Genomic DNA, 17,689 nt, shown 5'->3' with positions numbered 1-17,689 from the left:
GGAGAGAATTTGGTAACAGGAACAGGCAAAAGAGGGTACAGAGATGATGGTGACAGGATCAGGGGTAGGGAGAGTGTGGTGATGGTGAGAAGGAAGCAAGTGGGCCAGTGTGAGGGGTAGGGAGGTTGTGTTCTGTATGTATGAAAAGGACTGTTTTCTTTTAGCGTTGACTGTGCAGGATCGATCTATACTAATCTGGCTTCAGTTTAACAATGGGTTTATTAATGTTCTAATGCTCACTGCAGTGTTTATGATGCTCCCTTTTCCTAGGTGCACCTTTGCTTGGTAACTCATGGATTATTACTAAAAATATTTTTTATAGTGAGGAGGGGGTATTAAAAAAAGGAGGTGGTGTTAAAAAATTATTGTATTTTAATTTTGGTTTAAATAAACTAAGGCTTAAAAAAAATCAAAACTTTCTGAAGTAATTGCTGCTTTTTATGGGGACAGGCAACTTTTATGTGAGGATGGAGGGGGTTCCTTGAGGGGATGGAGAGATTCCTCATAGGGACGGGTGGGATTTTGGCAGGGACGGATGGGATTTCTGTCATCAGCAGAGCTAAGCTACGAGCTGAAGAGTTTCCTAAGTCTAAGAAAGAAGAAGGACCGTACCATGGAGAGGGTAAGGAGGAGTCAGGGGAATGTTCACAGGAACTCAGCTAGCATTGGCTTGTACTCCTGAGAAAGAAGGAGAACCACAGCCTAGAAAAGCCAAGGCAGCCTAGGAGGTAAGAACCCAGGTAGGGCTAAAGGAATAACAGTTAATCCCTTAAGGGCAACATTCTGCAGTGTTCTCAAGAAAGTGTTTATACCTGTCACAGTAAGGCTGTAAAAGTGCACGGGTTTGGAAGTGTCTGTTAAAACTGACTCTACTATGGAGAAAGAAGGGATTAAAGAAAAGGTTAGTTTTTGTTCGATATAAAGTATTTGTTTAAAGTAAAGTAGTAGAAGGGTGCTGTTTTAAAAGATTGTTGGTTAGAGTCTAATTCTGTTATGAAATGATAAGTAGTAGTTGTAGAAATGTTAACAGGGGTTGTTGAGCTGTTTGTGAAAATACCTGTTAGAATATTGTATGTAAAGCCCAAGAAGCAGGAAGACTTATGAGTACTAAAGAGAAAAGGGCTTGTCTGAAAGGGGGAGGGGCAGAAGGAGCTCAGTTCTGTTGAGTTACAAGCAGAGTAAGGGACAGCAGCACTAATTCAGGAGCGTGAGAAAGCTCCCGTTTGAGTAAGGTAGAAATAGGAGCTGATGGTCTTTGTGTCTCGTGGCACCATGTGCATTTCTGTAAGCAAAAAATAATGTTTCTGTTCTTTTGAATTGAAGAGAACTGATATTAGCTTTCACCAACTGATTAAACCTGGATTATGTTTTTTTCATTTAATTAGAGGAAAAAACAAACAATAGATATAAAACAAAACGGGCAAATCATCTGAATTTGAAAAATGAGTTGGATCAGGCTTTGCAAGAGATGGAATCGCTATTTCTTGCTCATTGGGCTACTTTCATTTGCCTTCATAATGCGGACATACATTTTTCAACTGTGTAGTTTTGATGAGCTGCACCAAGAGGTTTTCTATCTGAGAAACAATTACTGCAAGACCCAGTTTGTCACCTCAATGAAATTGCCTTCCAGCAATCAAATCAACTGCTCCAAAGTAATACAAGGAGATCAAGACGCAGTGCAATTGGCACTTTTGCACCAAAAGAATGCCAGCAAGAAGGAGCTGCGTATATCTGAGATGGACTATTTGAAATTTACTAAAGATTGTAACCATTACAAGATGAGCCGGAGGTTTATTCCTATTCCATTGAGCAAAGAGGAAGAGAATTATCCCATTGCATATTCTATGGTCATCCATGATCAAATTGAAATGTTTGAAAGACTTTTAAGGGCAATTTACAACCCTCAGAATATCTATTGTGTCCATGTGGATGAAAAGTCTCCTGATTTATACAAGCAAGCTGTTCGAGCCATTGTTTCTTGTTTTGAAAATGTATTTATAGCATCCAAATTGGAAAAATTGGTTTACGCATCATGGTTCAGGGTTCAAGCTGATCTGAACTGCATGGAGGATTTGCTGAAAAGTAAAGTGCCCTGGAGATATCTGATAAACACTTGCGGCACCGACTTCCCAATAAAGACCAACATGGAGATAGTCAGAGCCCTGAAGCTATTGAAGGGCAAAAATAGCCTAGAGTCTGAAAAGCCACAACATAAAGTAAGTCGCTGGCAGTTTTCTTATAAAATTACTACAACTGTAGAAAAAACTAATATTACGAAGGGTCCTCCACCAATCAGTTCTCCAATGTTTGTTGGAAGTGCTTATTTTGTGGTTACAAGAAAATTTGTGAACTACGTATTGGAAAATTCTGAAGTACAGAAACTAATAGAATGGTCAAAGGATACTTACAGTCCAGATGAACACCTGTGGGCAACTCTAAATCGAATGTCCTGTGTCCCTGGATCTACTACATACCATGAAAAATATGACCTTTCAGACTTAAATGCAATTGCAAGACTTCAGAGATGGGATTCGCATGAAGGAGATATAGGTAAAGGGGCAGCGTATCCCCAATGCACAGGTATTTTCCGACGGTCTATCTGTATTAATGGAGCTGGAGATCTCCACTTTGTACTTCAGCAGCATCATTTATTTGTCAATAAATTTGATGTCAGGGTGGATGACTATGCTGTTCAATGCCTGGAAGAGTATCTGAGAGATAAAGCTCTTTATGGAGAGGAACATTAAGATTTTCCCCATGGTCTGCAATTATGAGAAGAAAACGCTGTAGCTCGACTTTGAGATCCTTGTTGATTGCAATAACATAATAATGATCATGTTTTTCATCTACTTTCTCCTACTTTCATCTACTTTCTCCTATTCTGTATGTATTTGAGAGGGAGGGAGCTTAGTAAATCAGGCGCTATATTCGTGAATGAATGTTTGAAATTGCAATTCAGTTGTTTAACCTCTGCTGTATGTGAACTTCAACTCTACTGTATATTTAAATGCAGTTTCCCAAACCTAGTTGGGTTTCAAGATTCATTATTCACAAATTTGACCTCATGCATTTGCATTGTGCATATCCTGAAAACCCAACTGGCAGTGGTGTCCCCAGAACAGGTTTGGAAAGCCCTGGCTAAATGTCTAGGGGAAAACCAATATACTCTATATAAGAGTTGGACATAGAATTCTTTGCAGGTCATTTTATAAACCTTACCTGGATATTCTGTGTGGAATTAGCAGAATTTACATGTGTAGATTCTAAGCTTGGCATTTACATGAAGATATGAGGGGGTTCTGAGAAGTTCTCAGCTCACCCAAGAAGTGAATGACATGGGTATGGTTCAATCAATAATCTGAAATAATATCAAAACATAGAATTTTGTTTCTGCACTTAACAAAATAAGATAACACTAATTTCAGCTTCAGTAGCAAAATAATGCTCAGAATTTAGGAAGTTTGATGATTGGGCTGAGAACTTTTCAGCACCTCTGTACACTGTAGCTGTTTACTCAAAGAATTGCCAGGGAATGCACAAATTCAAAGTGAGCATGTTCTGGGTGGTCGAAGAATATGCATGTACTTCCCCCCGGTGTCAGGTCAAAACCGCGGAAGACAAAGGCGCGCGCTGAAGAAAATGACAGTTTTTAGGAGCTCCGACGGGGGTGTGTGGAGGAGAACCCCCCCACTTTACTTTATACAGATCGCGCTGCATTGTGGGGGGTTTGGGGGGTTGTAACCCCCCACATTTTACTGAAAACTTCACTTTTTCCCTAAAAACAGGGAAAAGTTAAGTTTACAGTATAATGAGGGGGGTTACAACCCCCCAAACCACCCACAACGCCGCCGCGATCTGTATTAAATAAAGTGGGGGGGATCCCCAACAAAACCCCCCCGTCGGAGCCCCTAAAAACTGTCATTTTCTTCGGTGCGCGCCTTTGTCTTCCACGGTTTTGTCTATGAACACTTCCCCCCTAGCATAAATACTGGTTAATATTCAGTCTCAGTGGGCAGCTGGGTTTTTATAAATGCCTATTTTAAAAAACATGAATATTATCAAAATGATTAAAAATGCAATTGTTTTGTTTCAGCATTTATATGAAGCAACTGCTAGATTAGTGAAGTAGTGGATCCAATTTTAAGAGAGAATATGTCATGATGCTGTCATTTGATGTTTGAATTTGAATGTTATGTATATGTAAACCACCTAATTACTAGATGCTTTATAAATTTTAAAATAAATAAATATATGTGTGGACCACTGACCAAAATGCTTCTACAACATTTGGCTTCTATCCTGAAGCTAGCCCACCAAGTATTGCTATTTTGCTTGTGGAAATTTGGAAACTGGTACCTATACACAGGGCCGGATTTTCCTATAGGCTAACTAGGCTTCAGCCTAGGGCCTCTTTTCATCTAAATCCGGCCCTGCCTATGCATTACACTCTAGTGCATGGGACTTAATGCTCCTTAATGATTTGTTGTGCTGGTGCTTCAGAAAAACTGCGAGAACAACCCAAACTTTCTGAACTGCCCGGTCATAGCAAGGAAGTAGGAAATGTCCTGTTTCTTCTGCAGCTGAATTCAGCCAGGAAAGGGAAATAGGTCGCAGGTTTTGAGAAAGAGACTGGGTGATGGCCTAGAATGAGATACAAGAGATCAGTAGCATAGTAAGGGGGGGCAGAGGGCTGTCTACACCAGATGCCGCCTTGGTGGGAGCTGCTATCACCCCTCCTCCTCTACGACACCCTGCTCCACAAGTGCTTTCATTTCCTCCCCCCCCCCAATATACCTCTAGCTCTTCACTGGTGCGAGCAGTAATTCCAACCTGCTGCTTGCGCCAGCGTCGGCTCTCCCCGGGTTCCGTGCCTAGGATTTTACATCAGAGGGAGAGCCGACACCAACATAGGCAATAAGTTGGTGATGCTGCTCACGCCGGGGAAATTAAAGAGGTACAGGGGAAGAGAAGGAGTGCCTAAGCACATCAGGGAGGTGAAGAAGAGGGCGGTGGCAGAGTGCTGCCGACCCAGGCACCTCTCACTCTCACTATGCCTCTGCATGAGAGAGAGAAAGAAAGAGAAAGAAAGAGAGACTGTGTGAAGACTCATTCATTCATTCACTCATTTTTCTATACTGTTCTCCCTGGAGAGCTGAGAACGGTTTACATGAATGTATTTAGGTACTCAAGCATTTTCCCCTGTCTGTTCTGGTGGGCTCATAATCTGTGACTTTAACCACTGCACCACTGTAGAAATCAATACGTAGTAGAAGTGGGCTTAGGACAATGAAGCCATTGTGACATCACTGGTGGAATGAGTAAGGTTTTCAACGGGACAGTCCCATTTTCGGATCCCCTGTCCCGTTGTCCCCACACACAGCTTCGAGACGCCAAAATGTCCCGTTTTCAGGGACAGCATCCCGAAGCTGTGTGCGGGAACAACGGGACAGGCGATCGCTTCCTGTCCCTCCCCTGCCGCACCAAAAAAAAAAAAAAGCCTCCCTTCAGGCCCAATTTAAACTTTCCCCGGTCCACCGCTGCTGCTCCTCTGCTTACCTCCCTGCCACTACTCACACCCAGAAGCCTTCTTCCCGACGTCAATTCTGATGTCGGAGAGGACGTTCCGGGCCAGCCAATTGCTGCCTGGCTGGCCCGGAACGTCCTCTCCGACGTCAGAATTGACGTCGGGAAGAAGGCTTCTGGGCGCGATTAGCATCAGGGTGGTAAGCAGAGGAGCAGTGGTGGTGGATCGGGGGGGGGGGAGTATAAATCGGCCTGGAGGAAGGCTTTTGTTTTCTGCGGTAGGGGGGGGTAAGGAGTTAGGCAGGCTGGCTGGCTCTAGGGGAGGGAGGTAGGCAGGCAGGCTTGCTAACTTTGGTGGAGACAGGCAGGCAGGCTCTGGGGGAGGTAGGCAGGCAGGCTGGCTCTGGGGGAGGTAGGCAGGCAGACTGGCTCTGGGGGAGGTAGGCCAGCAGGCTTTTTGGGAGGGGGTGGGACAAAGGCTGGAAGGCAGTGAGGGGACATAGGAAGGAGGCATGAAGGAAGGAGAGAAAACGGCAGAGAAGGGAGGGGGGAGTTGTAAGTAGAAGAAAGGCTAGAGAGATAAAGCCTGGACCAAAGGGGAAAGACAGGAGGCAGAAGCAGAACTTTGGGAGGTGCAGAAAGAGGGGGAGAGCCCCTGAGGAAGAGCAGAGAGAGGCAAGATCATAACTGAAGAGGGAGAGAGAGAGGGAGACCTGGAACAATGGTACAAAGGAGAACTGACATTGGATCTGGGGGCACTAAGGACATAGGAAGGAGGCACTGGGGACACTAATGACATAGGAAGGGGCACTGGGGACACTAAGGACATAGAAAGGAGGCACTGGGGGCACTAAGGACATAGGAAGGTGGCGCTGGGGACACTAAGGATATAGGAAGGCGGCGCTGGGGACACTAAGGACTGATCAGGATAATTGCACACATGCATACTTATAGCTATTCTAGGGTTGTAAAATGAAAATGACAAAAAAAGTAATGATGCAAAATATTTTAATAAAATCCAAAATCTTATTTTTATTAGATATCGATATTAGATCATAAGATTACTCAATTAATTGATTAGCAAATCAATTGAGTATCATTTGCATCAGAGAATTATTACAGAAGCCAAAAGCTGGCCTTGCTCATAAAAAATTCCAACGTTTTACCAATTACACGTCCATATATATCCTAAATGACGACATTCCTTCGTTACAATCCATCTGCAGTCTAATTGGTTCACATTATTTATTCCCATATAAGGCTAGCTTCATATAGGCGTGTCACAAATTACATTCTTATATCTAAAAAAGTTACATTCTCACATTAAGCTTATATATTTTATAAAAAGAAGAAATACATAGACTGCAAGAGTACCAAAGCACGAGGGAAACAAAATGAGAGGACAAAAAACTGGGTCTTAAACTGCCTATACACAAATGCTAGGAGCCTGAGGGCCAAAATGGGAGAACTGGAAATCACTGCCAGCAATAAGGACCTAGACATAATTGGAGCCACAGAAACGTGGTGGACAGAGGAAAATCAATGGGATGTGGCCATACCAGGGTACAAACTGTACAGGAGAGACAGGACACATAAAAAGGGTGGAGGAATAGCGCTGTACATAAAAGACTCCATTCCATCAGCCAGGATGGAAACAACAGTACGGGCGGATGGCTTGGAATCACTATGGGTTAAACTACAGGGAGGAGCAGGGGCAGACATTAAATTGGGTCTGTACTACCGCCCACCTGGACAACCGGAAGAAATCGACCAGGAGCTGGAAGCTGAACTGAGGCAGGTATGCAGAAGCGGAAATGTGGTGGTGATGGGGGACTTCAACTATCCTGGGATAGACTGGAGTATTGGGCACTCAAACTGCGCAAGAGAGACCAAATTCATAGAGGTCACGAGGGACTGTTTCATGGAGCAACTGGTCACGGAACCAACACGGGGCGATGCCACTCTTGACCTAATCTTCAACGGACTAGGAGGGCCAGCAAAGGAGGTGGCGGTATTACCCCCGCTAGGTAACAGCGATCACAACACGATCCAGTGCAGGCTTGAAATTGGATCATCAAAGGGGAAAAGAACCACAACGACGGCACTCAACTTCAAAAAAGGAAATTATGATGCCACGAGGAAATTAGTGGGAAAGAAACTCAAAAGCAACATAGGGAAGACGGAATCCGTAGAAAAAGCCTGGACCTTACTCAAGGAGACTGTGCACGAAGCGCAAAACCTATGCATCCCCAAGTTCAGAAAAGGGTGCAAAAAAAATAGAACGAAAAATCCAGTGTGGATAACAAATGCAGTGAAGAAGGTGATAAGCGACAAGAAGGCATCGTTCAGAAAATGGAAAAAAGACCAAACAGAGGAGAACCAAAAAGTGCACAAAGAACACCAGAAGGAGTGTCACCGAATGGTTAGAAAAGCAAAAAGAGAATACGAAGAGAGACTGGCAGAGGAAGCAACAAACTTCAAGTCGTTCTTCAGATACGTCAAGGGGAAGCAACCGACGAGAGAAGAAGTGGGACCATTGGACGATGGTGACAGAAAGGGAGTAGTAAAAGGAGAGAAAGAGATAGCTGACAGGTTAAATGAGTTCTTCACGTCAGTCTTCACGATGGAAAATATAACCAACATTCCAGAACCCGAGGAGATCGTTATAGGAGACCAAGACGATAAGCTGGTCGATTTAGAAGTAAGCCAAGAGGATGTACTCAAGCAGATTGACAGACTAAAGAGCGACAAATCGCCAAGTCCGGACGGCATCCATCCAAGGGTACTCAAGGAGCTAAAAAACGAAATAGCGGAGCCATTTCGACAGATATGCAACCTATCCTTAAAAACCGGAGAGATCCCGGAGGATTGGAAAATAGCAAATGTCACGCCCATCTTCAAGAAGGGCGCAAGAGGAGACCCGGGAAACTACAGGTCGGTGAGCCTGACCTCAGTCCCGGGAAAGATGATGGAGGCACTGATTAAAGACAGCATCTGTGAGCACATCGAAAAAAATGGGCAGCTAAAACCGAGTCAACACGGCTTCTGCAAGGGTAGGTCATGCCTCACTAACTTATTGTACTTCTTTGAGGGGGTGAGCAGCCAGATGGATAAAGGGGAATCTATAGACATCATTTACCTTGACTTCCAAAAAGCCTTCGACAAGGTGCCACACGAGAGACTGCTTAAAAAGATATGGAACCACGGGGTACAAGGGGAGGTCCACCGATGGATCAAAATCTGGCTGGCAAACAGGAAACAGAGGGTTGGCGTAAAGGGCCACTACTCTGACTGGAAAGGGGTCACGAGCGGAGTTCCGCAGGGGTCGGTGCTGGGACCGCTCCTGTTCAATATCTACATAAACGACCTAGAGGCGGGAACCAAGTGTGAGGTCATTAAATTTGCAGATGACACCAAACTATACAGCAGGGCTCAAACCAAGGAAGACTGCGAAGATCTTTAAAAGGATCTAACACAGCTGGAAAAGTGGGCCGAAAAATGGCAGATGAGCTTCAACGTGGGGAAATGCAAGGTCATGCACGTGGGGAAAAAGAACCCGATGTTCACATACAAAATGGGGGGAACACCACTAGGGGTCAGCAACCTGGAGAAAGACCTGGGAGTGATGGTAGATGCAACACTGAAGGCAATGGCGCAATGCGCCATGGCCTCAAGGAAAGCGAACAGAATGTTGGGTATCATTAAGAAGGGTATTACAACCAGGACGAAAGAAGTCATCATGCCGCTGTATCGTGCAATGGTGCGGCCGCATCTGGAGTACTGCGTCCAGTACTGGTCACCGTACCTCAAGAAAGACATGGCGGTACTTGAGGGAGTACAAAGAAGAGCAACTAGACTGATAAAGGGAATGGAAAATCTCCCATATACCGAAAGATTGAAACAGTTGGGACTTTTCTCCCTGGAGAAGCGAAGACTTAGAGGAGACATGATAGAAACCTTCAAGATCCTGAAGGGCATAGAAAAAGTAGACAGGGGCAGATTTTTCAAATTAAGGGGCGCCACAAGTACAAGGGGGCACTCGGAGAAATTGAAAGGGGACAGGTTTAGAACAAACGCTAGGAAGTTCTTTTTCATTCAGAGGGTGGTGGATACATGGAACGCGCTTCCAGAGGCTGTTGTAGACAAGAAAACATTAAATGGTTTCAAAGAGGGTTTGGATAGATTCCTAGAAGAAAAAGGGATTGAGGGGTATAAATAGGTACAGACCATTGCTCAGGCAATGGGCCTGATGGGCCGCCGCGGGGGCGGACTGCTGAGCAGGATGGACCTAGGGTCTGCCTCAGCGGAGGCAACTTCTTATGTTCTTATGTTCTTATAGACCAATATTATAATATACTTACAAAACTCCTCAGATTCTACATCCCTTCCTGTAAATATCAGTGTCTTTTCCTGAGATCTTTGTCTCACAAAGACTGCACAAAGAAAAAATGGAAAGAGCAGGTACCCCTCTCACCAAGATTCTACGAAGTATAAAAAAGTTGCTCAAGGTCAGAGGTCAAACACCATCTGTTGCTTTATCAGGATCTCTTCAGGATTTCAGATATATGAAAATCAAAATAACATATATTCCTAATCTAATCTATATTGGTTGTTAACATATTACCTATAGCTACCTAAGAAAATTTCTATTATGTAATTTTTCCTAACTTTCTGACACTTAATTTTGGATCAATTCATACCATGATACACATGTGGTTTAGATTTGTCCTTAGCAAACTCAAGTCATGGCAAACCTAGGGCCCCCTGGTATGTGGATACCAGGTCAAAAGCCAACTCCTGTCTGCCTACATTTCCCTGAGGATTGGCCTAGTTCAGGCTGGTCACTCTAACACAAAGAAGCTCTATAAGAAAGTTAAGCTTCCCATCTGGGGTACATTTGATATGGTAGTCATCAATCACAAAAATGTCTTAGCCTGCCTCCCTATATCCGTCAAGCACATGACATATATCAAATCCATATGGTAACTTAAAATCCCTGTTTTTAAACTTTTTGTATTTCTGATCATTTTATTCCAGCTTATCCAATTTTCATTTATTAATTTATAGCTACTAATCCACATTCTCACTTGCTCTTGGATTAGGCCCTATCTATCAACAGTTTTTTGTTTTTTTTTCTAGCTAGTAAATCCTGGTGTAATGTGAGAAAGTGTAATAGCTGAATTTTTTTATTTCATGTTTGCTCACTTGTACCTGTCCAGGTAGACTAAGCTGGCCCTACTCAGAACTACTTAAGGCATAGGACAAGGTCCTTAGGACATAGGAAGGAGGCACTGGGGGCACTAAGGACATAGGAAGGGGCACTAAGGACATATGAAGGAGGCGCTGGGGACACTAAGGACATAGGAAGGAGGTGCTGGGGGCACTAAGGACATAGAAAGGGGCATTAAGGACATAGGAAGGAGGCGCTGGGGGCACTAAGGACATAGGAAGGAAGCACTGGGGACACTAAGGACATAGGAAGGCACTGGGGGCACTAAGGACATAGGAAGGAAGGAGTTAGGGAATAGAAAGGGACAATTGTTGGGTCTGAGTGCAGAAAGAAATGAAAGAAAGGATGCACAGTCAGAAGGAAACGCAACCAGAGACTCATGAAATCACCAGACAGCAAAGGTAGGAAAAATGATTTTATTTTCAATTTAGTGATAAAAATGTGTCAGTTTTGAGAATTTATATCTGCTATCTATATTTTGCACTATATTTGTCTATTTTTCTATAGTTACTGAGGTGACATCGTTGAAAACCCTCCAAATATAAATAATAATTAACATTTTCTCTGCTTTGTGTTTTTTAAAATTTTATGGTTACCATTATGAAATAATAAGATATTGTGTGTACATGAAAAATGAATGGAAGAAATTGGGTGTGGGGCTAGGGTGGGATTGGGAGCAGGACTGAATATTAATAGAAGTCCTGTTTTGATGAAAAAAATAAATGGTCACATTAGGAATGAGGAATTATGACATCACAATAACAGCTCTGGTTTTCAGAGGCTGAAACTTTTCACAATATTTATTTATTCAATTTTCTATACTGTCTCCCAGGAGAGCTCAGAATGGTTTACATGAATTCATTCAGGTATTCAAGCATTGTTTCCTTTCTGGCCTTGTGGGCCCTCAATCTATCTAATGTACTTGGGGCAAAGTGAGGATTAAGTGACTTGCCCAAGGTCAGAAAGAGCAGCGTGGGTTTGAACCCACAACCCCCGGATGCTGAATCTGTAGCTCTAACCACTAAGCCACACTTTCCTCCTGGAAGGGTCAGCCCCCCACCCCCCTTTAGTCTTCACACAGTCTCTCTCATGGTAATATCTGAACAATGCTTTCAGTTGTCTTAGCACATAAGTGCCAGGGGATATTAACAGGGGCAGAAGTGTGGGAGGGTCCAACATATTATATATATGCATAACTTGCATGGTTCAAATCACAGTTCTTAATAAGAGTGTTCTTTATTTTCCTTGGTAAGTCATAAGCAAGTAGCACTACAGAGACAGAGTTTCAGTCTGCCATTTGTCTACACACACAGCTGCAGGAGGGCACGTCAAGAGGAATTCCCAAAGTGATCTGCCTCATAACACAAAGGCATGCATATTGATACAGTTTTATCTCATTGAAGTAAAATTCTTCAAAGTTGTCACTTGAATGTCCTAATTTATTTATTTATTTCAGTATTTATATACCACTTATAATCTAAGTGGTTTACATTGTGACCAGTCAGACTCTGTGCCTGACGTGTTCCCAGCCAGAAACCCCAGGAGAGGCAGAGACAGGGCTAGGAAAGTTGTTCCCGAGCCCAGCAGCCTAGATTACAGGAGTACACTAGGGAGGATCTGACTGAAGATGAGTTTCTTTCTGACCATTCAGAAGCTGATGACATGGAGACTCAGCCCAGCTCTGCTAGGTTTGTTCCCAAACCTGTGAATATTAGGTTTAGGCAAAATGCCCCTGTGAGAAAACCCTGCAGTTACCACAACGTCCACAGGGGGAGCCCAAGAGAGCCTCAGAACACAGGCACACTAAGAGCAGGGTGTGGCTTTCCCTTCAGAATCAGAGAGGACAAAGAAGGGAAAGGGTCCTCAGCAGCCAGCCAGTCCAGAGTAGAGAGTTGCGCGGGGACAGAAATCCCACTCGTCCCCGCTAAAGTCCCACCCGTCCCCACCCGTCCCCGTGAGGAATCCCACCCGTCCCTGCGAGGAATCCCTCTGTCCCCACCCGTCCCCGCGAGGAATCCCCCCGTCCCCACCCGTCCCCGTGAGGAATCCCCTCCGTCCCCACCCGTCCTCGTGAGGAATCCCCTCTGTCCCTACCTGTCCCTTAAACTACAGAAATAGTTATTTCATTTAATTATGCTACTGAATTAAAGGCTCTGGTAGAAACCCATTAACAAATAAGCAAAAAGACTTTATTAATTTGGAAATATTAATTGGGAAGAATACATACTTTGTAAACGGGTTTCTAGCAGAGCCTCTAATGTTTATAAATTTTTATCAACACAACTAATATACTACTTTATCCTGAAGCAAAAAAAAAAAAAAATTTTTTTCCTCCCTTTATTGCCTGGTTTCTGCTTTCCTCATGTTCTCATTCAATTCCTTCCATCCACTGTCTCTCTTCTCTCTGCATCTTCCATTTGCTCTGTTACTGTGCCTATCCCTTTCTCCCCCCTTCCAAATTGATCCGGCGCACATCTTCTTCCATCCATTCCCCCCATAGTCTGGCATCTCTGTCTTCTTCCCTGCCAGCGTCTTCTCCCCACTTTCTCTTCCCCATTTCCTTTCAGCGTCCTTCTCCACCCCTTTGTCTTCCCCAGTGCTTTCAGCTCCTTCTCCCACCTCAGTTTTACCTTAAGCACCTTTTCCTCTCCACTCCACCTTTCCTCCCTTTCTCCCTCCCTGCCCCTTACCTTTGTGGCGCTTACCCGCCCGACTGACAACAGAACAGGCCCGATCCAACAAACCTCCCTGCCTTGTAGCCGCAAATCTAAATTACCTTCTTACAGCAGCTGGAGTATTGAAGCTGCTGTAAGAAAGTAATTTAGATTCGCGGCTACAGAGCAGGGAGGTTTGACGGACCGGGCCTATTGTCGGTCAGTCGGGAGACCTGGCTGGCTGTGCTGCACCCGCCCCGGGACCGCCCTCCGCCCCCCGCCTTGTACCAATGCCTTTTCCCTGCCTGCCCTGTCGCAGCACACGAACGGAAGTCTTCAAGATGTCAGCGCTGTTGTCGGAGGGAGGGAGGGCTATGCTTAAGCCCTCCCTCCGACGTCAGCGCTGACATCAGGAAGACTTCCGTTCGGCTGTGTGCGGCAGGGCTGAGGGCAGGTAGGGAGATGAGCCTCGCGGCTGAATACATCCAGCCCCACAGGAACCCCGCGACCCTCGGAGGCGTCCCCACGGGATCCCCGTGACCCTAGGGGGCGTCCCCACGGGAACCCTGTGACCCAAAGGGGGAACCCGCGGGATTCCCGCGGGTCCCGTGGGATTCCCATCGTCCCCGTTCCCGTGCAGCTCTCTAGTCCAGAGCAACTGAACAGCCTAGACCCCATGGAAGTGGATAATTTAGCTCCATGCCAGGAAGCTGAGGCCATATCTAAGGTGACCATACGTCCCGTTTTTGGATCCCCTGTCCCGTTGTCCCCACACACAACTTTGGGACGCCAAAATGTCCCGTTTTCAGGGACAGCGTCCCGAAGCTATGTGCGAGGACAACGGGACAGACGATCTCTTCATGACCCTCCCCTGCCGCACCAAATAAAAAAAAAAAAGCCTCCCTCCAGGTCCGATTTAAACTTCTCCCCTGGTCTACCACCGCTGCTCCTCTGCTGCCACTACTCACACCCGGAAGCCTTCTTCCCGACCTCAATTCTGACGTCGGAGAGGACGTTCCGGGCCAGCCAATCGCTGCCTGGCTGGCCCAGAACGTCCTCTCCGACGTCAGAATTGACGTCGGGAAGAAGGCTTCTGGGTGCAAGTAGTGGCAGCAGAGGAGCAACGGCAATGGACCAGGAAGGAAGTTTAAATCAGGCCTGGAGGAAGGCTTTTGTTTTCTGGGGGGGAAAGGAGGTAGGCAGGCAGGCAGGCTAGCTGGCTGGCTACCTCCTTTCCCCTCCCCCCCCCCGGAAAACAAAAGCCTCCCTCCAGGCCTGATTTAAACTTCCTCCCCGGTCCACCGCCGTTGCTCCTCTGCTGCCACTACTCGCACCCGGAGGCTAGAGAAACTGGGCCTCTTCTCCCTTGAAAAGAGGAGCCTGAGAGGGGACATGATCAAAACATTCAGAGAGATTGTTCACCCTCTTCAAGGTGAAGAGAACGAGAAGGCACTCGCTAAAATTAGAAGGGGATAGATTCCGAACAAACGTAAGGAAGTTCTTCTTCACCCAGAAAGTGGTAGAAATCTGGAACGCTCTTCCAGAGGCTGCTATAGGGGAAAGTACCCTTCAGGGATTCAAGAAATGGTTAAAGTTCCTGCTGGACCAGAACATACATAGGTAAGGCTAGACTCAAATAGGGCACTGGTCTTTGACCTAAGGGCCGCCGTGTGAGCGGACTGCTGGGCACGATGGACCAGTGGTCTGACCCAGCAGCGGCAAATCTTATGTTTTTATGAACCAGGTTGGTTATGAAACAGAACATTTGCCCCCTTTTAGTTCACCAGATAGGGCAGCTAAAGCCAAGGTGGTTGTGCCTGTAAGATTACGGCAAAACAGACAGGGGAAGCTTGAGCTGAGGCAGCCTGCAGTGGAACCAAAGCCCATCCTCTTCTACTGGTTGAAGGGGAATGGCTTTGGGCTGGTTAAAGGCAAGCTGAATGAAGCAGTAAGGAGAGTAGAGAGTGATGTGTCAGAAACACTCCAGCAGGATGAAGCAAGGCAGGAGCCTTGGAGGGAGCAGGCAGACTCTGAGATGGTGGATTGGCCCATGCAGGAGGTAGAGGAAAGTTGTCCTACTTCTAACTTTCAGGTTCCAGAGGATTTTATGGAAGTGGAAATCCAGGAAGCCGGCCCTACTTCAGAGGACCAAGCATAGTTCATGGAACTTAACTGAAACAGTGAGTAGCTGTGAGGCAGCTGGTGTTTTTTTTTTTCTTTTAAAGTATGCTTTGTATTTTGAGTTCCTTGGGTTTTTTTTGAGCTGGATATTATTGCTGGCCAAAACGTGGGTGCTTCCCTTATTTTTTTACAATCTGCCAACTGGATGTTTAGTTTGGGCAAAAAGGCATTGAGACAGAGTGAATATTTATATGCTGTGTTTGCAGTGGTGGAGAAGCAATCACAGAACCTCGTTTCAGCTGAGCTGCCTACTAATGTGTGCAGCAGTGACTAGAAAGCCTCAAGGAAAGTTTACCTTCTGTTTTGTGCCTGAGAGAGAATATTTAAAACTGTCTGCTGCTGGGAATTATAACATTCTTATATGCACTGTGCTGTGAAAACCTTGTTCCTGCTCAGAAATAATTATCTGTCACAGAGCAGGAAGTTTTTGTTTCCAGAAAGCCAGTATGTTTTGAAGTCTGAGCCAGAGTGGATGGGCTCACCAAGACAAAATGCCTGTGTTTGTTTGGTTTTTTCTTTCAAACTACATTTGGTTGTAACTACCTGCAGTCAGGACTGAGGTCTTTGCCTTCATGCCCGGAGTTGATTGCTGAAGAACCACTATTGTAGTGCTGGACTAGAACTGGATTGGAATCTTAAAGTAGTCTCTGTACTGTTTGCCAGAGGCATTTGTTTTCTTTTGGACTTTCTTTTGAAAACTGATTCTTTTGTGGAAAACTGAATATGTTTTGGTTGGTTCTATACCTTTTTGACCCTGAGGTCAGAATAAAAACTATTATTGACTTTGAGAAAATTCTGCCTGAGTGTTGTATTTGGATGGTTGAAGCCAATTCTTACCTTTGTTCCCAGGCCTAGGCAGTTACCTTGGACCAAGCAGAAGACCTGAAGATACCCCTGGTAGTAGGGGACATGTCAGTTCTTAGTTTTGTCACTTTTCAACTCCGCTCTGGGCAGGGCCGGATTTAGATGAAAAGAGGCCCTAGGCTATTCCCTTTCACCTCCCATTTTTAAGTTTGTAAATTACATGAGAGATAATAAAATACATCATTACTGTGATATATATCAATATGTTAAATGAAACATGTTGTTATTGGTACTAACCTTTATAAAAAATGTGACACGATCCACGTTTTGCCTATCTCCCCGCGGGGCTGGGCTTTGCTCAGCTGTTTCCGGACTCACGTCTTTCCCTCCCCGATCCTCCTCCCAGGGCAAGAAAAAGAAAGGGAGAAGCCGAGTCGGCGCCCCGTTGCGGCCGGAGCCGGTTCAAATCCAGAAGCAGAACCGAGGTAACCGGGGAGCGGCTAAAACCTGAACCAGAGGCAGGATCAGACCGGAGACCGGGCGCGCCCCTACCCGGGGCTGAGACCAATTCCCCTCCGGAGCCGGAAAAAGGGTGGAGGGGGGGAGAGAGGAGCAGCGGGATCCGATCCGGAGCTGGAGCACGTGTGCAATTTGGATTCCCCACCCCCAGCTGAATTTTGATGAGTTACTGGCGCAGGTGCCGTGAGGAGTGACACAGAAACACATCTCAGGCCACCAGGAATTACGATATTTCAACAGCGCATGCGCGCTCTAGGATTTTATTATTTATGATATAATCATGAAAATATAAAATAAAACACGTAATATACATTTTAAAATATGCAAATTAAAACATATGTTAAGAACTTACTTAGAATTCCGCAAAATAAAGATATTGTCACAAAAAAATTTTTCAATAGTCTATAAACACTTCACTGAAACATTAACACGTGTTTCATATTATCGAAGTAACGAATATAACCGAACGTCGAGATATCAATAGGTCTGTTTGTTTTTCTGTTCCAATCTGCACTTTATTTATGCAAGAACAAACCAGAGCTTAGTAGCATAAGGCACGTCAATATTTGCCATAGCAATCAGTGAACGTATGAACTATGCTTTGGTGCAATCTAGTATATACAAACGAACAGACCCAATGAGCCGAACGCGTTGATCTTAACCAATACATTTTTATGTTTGTTTATTAGTCATATGTGTAGAATTTCTCCTTATTTTCGGTTCAGTGTTTTAGTGTTCACTATTTTTAGAATAGTGTAATTTTAATTTTGCTAAC

At 45.0% G+C, this 17,689-nt stretch overlaps 1 protein-coding gene across 1 annotated transcript; it reads left to right on the top strand.

Annotated features, from left to right (window-relative positions):
• The first annotated feature begins 1,517 nt into the window (after positions 1–1,517).
• LOC117348554 (beta-1,3-galactosyl-O-glycosyl-glycoprotein beta-1,6-N-acetylglucosaminyltransferase 3-like) lies at positions 1,518–3,686 on the top strand. Its single transcript, XM_033920806.1, has one exon. It carries the CDS (start codon positions 1,518–1,520, stop codon positions 2,748–2,750), a length of 1,233 nt encoding a protein of 410 aa, XP_033776697.1. The 3' UTR covers positions 2,751–3,686.
• The last annotated feature ends 14,003 nt before the right edge of the window (positions 3,687–17,689 follow it).

Source organism: Geotrypetes seraphini, chromosome 14 (genome assembly GCF_902459505.1).
Source record: "Geotrypetes seraphini chromosome 14, aGeoSer1.1, whole genome shotgun sequence".
NCBI classification, from domain to species: Eukaryota; Metazoa; Chordata; class Amphibia; order Gymnophiona; family Dermophiidae; genus Geotrypetes; species Geotrypetes seraphini.
This window is presented reverse-complemented; position numbering and strand designations above follow the sequence as displayed.

Bases quoted from the DNA above. Each gene is read 5' to 3' on its own strand.
- LOC117348554 (XM_033920806.1), top strand. From the start codon at position 1,518: ATGCGGACATACATTTTTCAACTGTGTAGTTTTGATGAGCTGCACCAA.